Source organism: Ammodytes marinus (genome assembly GCF_949987685.1).
Source record: "Ammodytes marinus genome assembly, chromosome: 10".
Taxonomy (NCBI): domain Eukaryota; kingdom Metazoa; phylum Chordata; class Actinopteri; order Uranoscopiformes; family Ammodytidae; genus Ammodytes; species Ammodytes marinus.
This window is the reverse complement of record NC_137214.1, coordinates 5531233-5537733: the sequence shown is the minus strand read 5'-3', so window position 1 is coordinate 5537733 and position 6501 is coordinate 5531233. Positions and strand designations below refer to the sequence as shown.

The window sequence follows — 6501 nt, the reverse complement described above, 5'->3', positions numbered from 1 at the left end:
TTAATGAGCCGTAATCAGCCACATAATCATTAAAAATTCAAGCAAAAATGCAAGCATTGTGTGTAATGAATCTAGAATATGTGAAAGTTTCAACTTTTTTTTTAATTCACACAGATAAAATTGACTTTTTCCTGATATTCAAAATGTTCAAATGGACATCCATTTTCATGCCATTGCCTTTCGCCCTGTCTCCTAAAAAAAATCTCTTCTTTTTCCCCGTCAGGAGAACCAGGACTACGAGCCAGAAGCATAAACAAGCCTGAACCCTGCCTCCATAATCCAACCAGCAGCACAATAAGATTTATAATAATAAAACGGACACATGCTGAAACTTTCACAATTACATATAACCCCGGTGCAAAAAACAAAACTACAAACAATACGACATGCATTCCCAAACTGAAAAATTGTTCTTCCTTCGAGACAAATCTTTTATTATTATATATATATATATATATTGTAAATGTCATGTTTATTAATGTAATGTTGTTGGGTGTATAGGTATTTATTGAGGTGTTAGGATATCGTTCCTTCTCGGTCTCATTTCCTTGAATCCCTCCCAATGAAATGAGACCATAGCCTGGGGGCCTTGTGAATTTGTACTTTGTGTGTATCTGTATTTAGAAAAAGAAAAACGTTCGATAGATGTGTTCCTCATCCAATTGAGACAAATTGGGAGACGAAAAAAAAAATATATGGTCCGGTTTGCAAGCAGATATGGAAACAATAATATCCTCCTAAGTGTCGACAAAATGCCTGTTTGTGGGTTTTCTTTTATTTTTATTCTTTGCATTCCTTTTGGGAATTTTCTTTTTGAACATTTTTCGAAGTAAGAGTTTTTTACATTGTATCTTTATAGTTACTCGTGACATCATTCCAGTGAAACTATCTGTTAGAAATGGACAGAGTGTACATGTTTGTTTGTGTGTGTGTGTGTGTGTGTGTGTGTGCGTGTGTGTGCGTGTGTTTGTGTGTGTGTACTGAAGATTTTATCAAGTTTAAAGTCGATATTATGTCTTGGAATCATAATGGTTGTCAAATCAATTTGTGCTTTAAATTCGCAGGACTCGTCGCTGTAACGGTTTATGTGTTAAGCCAGACATACATTCCTCTGTAAATAAAAAGTTTAAAAAAACAAAAGAAATCTGTGGTTAGTGTTGTTTGATCATGTTTAAAGGAATAATTCCCCCTTTTTTTCATTTTGAGTTTCTTGCCTCACTGTCCAGCTCGAGAAAAGGTGACAGAAACCGTTGCTGTAACTGTGCATAGATTTTTGATATAGAAAATGGGCAGAGGGTTGCTGCTCAAGGTTAGGTTAGCTCAACCACTGGTAGTCAAGGGGATCAGGTCAAAATATATACTCTATATATTAGTTTCTATATCAAAAATGGACGCACAGAGAGAGTGAGGCAAAAATAATTCAAAATGTTGAACTATTCCTTTAAATGTTGGCATTGATTCGATTGTAAACCTATTTGTAAACCATTTCTGCTTTTTTTTCTGCCTGTTGCTGTAAATGAGGACCTATTATAGTATATCGTCCTCAAATGTATCCTCTTTTTTTTGCCAACTCTTGTCTGTGGGGGGTTTGATTTGCAGGATGTGTGAAATGTGCTGAGCGAGACTGTGTGGCCCATTGGCAGGAACGCTGGCTGCCATAGTTGGGATGCCAGTCTGCCCCGGGCCCTCTCCCTTTGTTTGATTGTAATCCGTCTGGGTGCTGTGTGGGGTATTAAACCGCCCGCTCACTCCGCTGTGGGGCTCAGAGATCCACATGTGTTAACACCGAGCAGGGGACCATGGCCTCGTTCAAGAAGTCCTTTGAGAGCCTGAAAGGAAGCAGCCACTCGGCCGCCAAGGGAGTCACAGACACTGCAGGTAAAACCATTGGAAGGGTCTGGTAGATAAGGGTGGAAAAAGGGCTTTTGTTTTCACTAAATATGTTTTTTTAAATATTTGACACATGTTTAATATGGTCTTTTACATGGTAAGGACTTCACCGCCTTTAAAGACTTCAAATTACAGTAGAAAGTTTCAAAGTTGTCAAGTCAACTTTATTGTTAGTTTCTGCTATATGTGCCGACCCACGGTGCAATAAGTACATGAGGATAAAAAAAGATAAGATAAGTAATATATACAATAAGTAAATTCTAGATAGTGAAAAAAGTGAAGCAAAAATCAATTGGTATAAAAAGTAAATACATAGAAATGTGCAACATGAAGGAGAACATTATTTACAATAAGTGCAATAAGCACTAAACTGAAGAAAAAATGTACAATATGAGGGAATAACAATGTGCAGGCTGAGTATACATGTAAAAAGCACAGATTCTCACGAACGCAATGCAAGTTGTTAATGCAACAGCTTATGTGGCTATAAGTGCCTGTACTGTGTGTGTTTATGTGTGTGTGTGTTTGTGTGTGTTTGCAGTGCAGGCAGCTCAAGACGCTGTGCAGCAGGTGGCAGACTCCTCCAAAGAGACCGCCAACACAGGTAGAGTGCACACTTCACTGAAACTTTGCTCCCATATTAAATGTGTCATGGTCATTGAAAGATAAACTCCTTCAATCTGTAAGAAAATGGAAATGTGTTGAGCAGATTTACGGTAAAAATGGAACTACATTAACCTTTATTTGATCTGTGTAACACTCTGTGTGATACTAATGTAGCTTGGTTAAGAAATGTTACACATAAAGAATTATGTGATTTAAAAAAACAGTGTTAAGATAATTAAAGATAGAATACAATATATTCTGCACACTTTTTTTTTTTTTTTTAGAAGGGACAGCACGCATTAATAAACTTGAGCCCAAGATTTAGCCATGCAGGCTAATTTTCACCTGCAGTCCCTGGCAGGTTGATAGCTTAAAATAAACATTTTTAAAAAACTACAGAAATACAACACATAAGCTCAAAACAAAGTGACACAAGCACAGACAAGTAAAATGACACAACCATTTATTCCAGACCACAACATGAAACAAGTAGCAAACAGACAGATAAAAATGCATGAACATATAGCAAGTTAAAACACATGAGCATTTATACACAGACAAAAGCACATAAGCACAGACAAGGAGCATAAACAAATACAAGGAGCATACACATATACAAGGAGCATAAACACAGACAAAGACATATACACACAGACAAGCTTATACCGATACTTTGCATGATGTTAGTTGTTAAGTAATGGAAGTCTCATTGCAACTCTATTTAAAAACTCAGTCTTCTCTTGTGCTTCACTCTGACTCTTTGAAGCTACTCAGGAAGCTGGGAGACAGAGTCAAGCAGTGATTGGGAAAGCTGCAGACAAGGCCACGGACACCATCAAGGAGTTTGGACAGAAGCTGGAGACCAAATGAACAATGGGACAATTGTGGCTGGAACACTGGGGCCAACTCGTCTGATCATCCACATGTTTCACACAAGAGATAATGTTGGGATGGAAGTATGTTGGCATCAGAAAACATGAAAAAGATATATAAATAGATATGTACTGTATATATATCTTTTTCAGGTTATATAATCGAATCCACACAGCTAACAAACATTCCAAAGGAATTCTTTGTATATCGTCCTTTTTTTTCCCTCTCATCACCTTTTTCCATTTGTATTTCTTGCTTTCGTATCGATTTCATTATATCCTATGTGACTATTTTATGGAAAATTAAAAACATACATACTCGTTTATTTTTATTTTTATTTTTTTCAAAATGTGACATTCTGCCATGCAGTGCAGATAACAAACCCTGTTTGCAGACTGCAGAAGTAGCCCACACTCTCTGCGCTGTTTATTTAATTATTTATTTATTAATGTATTTATTGCGCTCATCTGTGAATCAGCGCCACTGTCATTATTACTCCCAAACACATTGCTGTTTGGCTGGCCTTTTGGCAGGGCGGATGGCTGTCAGTGATCAGAAAGTGTCTCACCTTGGCCCCTCACTCACTCACTAGCAGCAGTAGCACACACACACACACACACACACCTCCCCTCAGTCACACCACACACGGTTGCTATGGCAACAGAGCTCTGGTGGCGGCCGGGGATTGGTTGGAATGGAGGAGGCCTTTTGAATTAATGGTGAGAATACTTCTGTTGGTATAGAGTAGTACACAATGTCCTGGCCAGGCTGCAGAAAAGAAAGAGAGGGAAAAGATATAATACATGATGAGAGAATTAAAATGTAATAATATCCTCTTGAATGAATGACAGAGGCACTCGAGACAAAACAATATGTGTTACAAAGCTGGAGAGGCTAGAGGGAGGGATGAGTATGAAATACAGGTTGTTTTTTCTCTCTTGTGTGGGCGGCACAGCTCTTGCTTCCTCCAGGCTCCTTCAGCTGATATCCCCCTGTATATCTCTCCCATGTACCGTCCGTTTGCATCACTTATTCTTATATATTTCCCAAATTTACCCTCTACGAGACCTGAGGGTTAAGTTTTCTCAGCTTGCAATGAGCTTGTTTTTTTTAGTTTAGAGGAAGTTGCCTTTCTGATGTGTTCAGATTTCTTTTACCTTGATCCCACATTGAAGAATACTGCTATTCATTGAGCTTTACAGGCATATTGTAAAACATAATACTCCTGAATACTAGTGAAAAAATATTCTTCAAAATTAGTTTTCACAGCTATACATTTCAAACTCTTCCACCTTAATATTGCACCATATTTCAAGACATCTTACCAAATGAATGTTCACTTGTTCCATTGGACAGTCTTTTCTTTTACTTATTACAAGCGAACTGCACCTTGTATTGCATGTTTTTTTTTAACTTATTCTTTAAGGAGGCATTTTTGTCCAGTGAAGACCTTGCAATGATCATTTACAGTGTATTGACATGTATCTCCAATGTATGGCCCCTTCAAAAACAAAATCTCTCCAAAGTAAAGCCTTGTTGACCAATCCACAAAGGTGCTCTTGTGGATTGCAATTGGAATAAATTGGTATTGTGTTGCTATGAGAAACCTGGAGTTAATTACTATGATGTACTGATTATGAGGAGGAGCTGAGGAGAGTTTTTTCTGACATTACATTACCACACACACACTGCCAGAAGCCGAGCGTGGTTTCCAGGGAAACTGGAAATGTGAAGCTTTTTTTTTTGCAGCAGACAGACAGATACACACACACACAGCCACAGCTTAAAGAGCGAGGATTGCCCAAGATAGATTATTCTAGAGACTAAAAAACCTGTAGCCACAGCACTCACTTATCAGTCAACTGGGGGGGAGCTACACGGACATTATGTGGGTCTCCATCAACTGAGACTTGATTTTTTTTCTCGAATATCGACCCAAAATCTGAGAGAAAGAGAGAGAGAGAGAGGGTCATGGAGAGACTTCAGTCTGACTTGGACTGCTGAGGTATGTCCGTCACTGGGGATTTCCAATGATTTGTTTTAGCTAATTATTCGTGTTGTTGTTTTGTTTCGAATTTGACAAATGCTCTGGATTCCTGTGCATGATTTTGAGTTCAAGAGAGTATGGCTTAAGGTGAGACACTGCAGGCACAACACGTCGTTTTCTAAAGCCACTGGTAAATTTTGAGATTTTTTGGCCATTTTTCTTTTCTTCTTTCATACTAGAATAACTTAAAGATCCAAAATGTACCTTAAGGTCTTTATTTGACCAAATCTTGTCTGTTGGCATCTGTACATTTGTCCTATACAACCATCTATAAAGGCCATTATCTCAACATTAGTTTTTTTTTTAAATACTCTGAACCAAAAATCTCAACTTCTGAAGCACTTACATCAACTTAAGTTTCTGTTATCATTCTTAGCACCATTCTGAAGGTTATTTCTAAAGGGTTTGTCAATATGTTGTTAATTGGCAGATTTATGATACATTTTCTTCTGAAGAACAGGCCAAAAATGTACTTTTAAGACATGTACATAGTATTCTTTTTAAATTATAAATTGAAAATGGCTTTTTAGTAAATACTTTGGACAGTAAAATTTAGTAAACATGAAAAAAAGATGTGAACTCTGGCTTTATCCAACATCTAGGTTTTAAAATTGTTTAAAGGAATGCAGATTTATGCCAAATTAGTAAGATTTTGCCAAATATGCATATTTAATCAAACATTTCAGAATTTTCTTTAATACGAAAGAAGATAATTGTTTTAATTGTCAATAATCCACTGGCAAAGTTCCATGATGACATATATAAATGTAAACCCAATTCCCAATTCGCCTGCAGTGTCTTTCCTTAATAATAAACATACCAGATAACAGTGTACATGAACAATTGCCATTAAATAGGAGCAATGATGGAACTTGATTCCATGCCACTGCTTGGATACCTGACACATAAATACCGTTGACACAACATTTTCATCACAAAAACAAACCTGTGTGTTTTTCTTCCATTCACACTCATGCTGGGAAGCTTGTTGCCATGGTCACTGATTACAAATGTTAGAAACAGTGTGTCAGTGTTGTGTTGTGCCCTGCAGGTATTCCGCCACTTTATTAATGCGATGAGACACA

General features: G+C 37.4%; 2 protein-coding genes across 2 annotated transcripts in view; both read left to right on the top strand.

Moving 5' to 3' along the window:
* Nucleotides 1-253, top strand: part of sncb (synuclein, beta) — a gene marked incomplete at both ends in the record, with an annotated part of 12318 nt that extends 12065 nt beyond the window's left edge. The window contains one exon of the mRNA XM_080035114.1: nt 224-253. Coding sequence (XP_079891240.1) covers nt 224-253 — 30 coding nt within the window. The remainder of the gene's footprint in view (nt 1-223) is intronic.
* A 1546-nt stretch (nt 254-1799) lies between these two features.
* Nucleotides 1800-3366, top strand: adirf (adipogenesis regulatory factor; the record flags this gene model as incomplete). Its single annotated transcript, XM_080035993.1, has 3 exons — nt 1800-1878; nt 2432-2494; nt 3263-3366. The coding sequence occupies 3 exons, from the start codon at nt 1800-1802 to the stop codon at nt 3364-3366; spliced, it is 246 nt and encodes an 81-aa protein (XP_079892119.1).
* Nucleotides 3367-6501: the final 3135 nt, after the last annotated feature.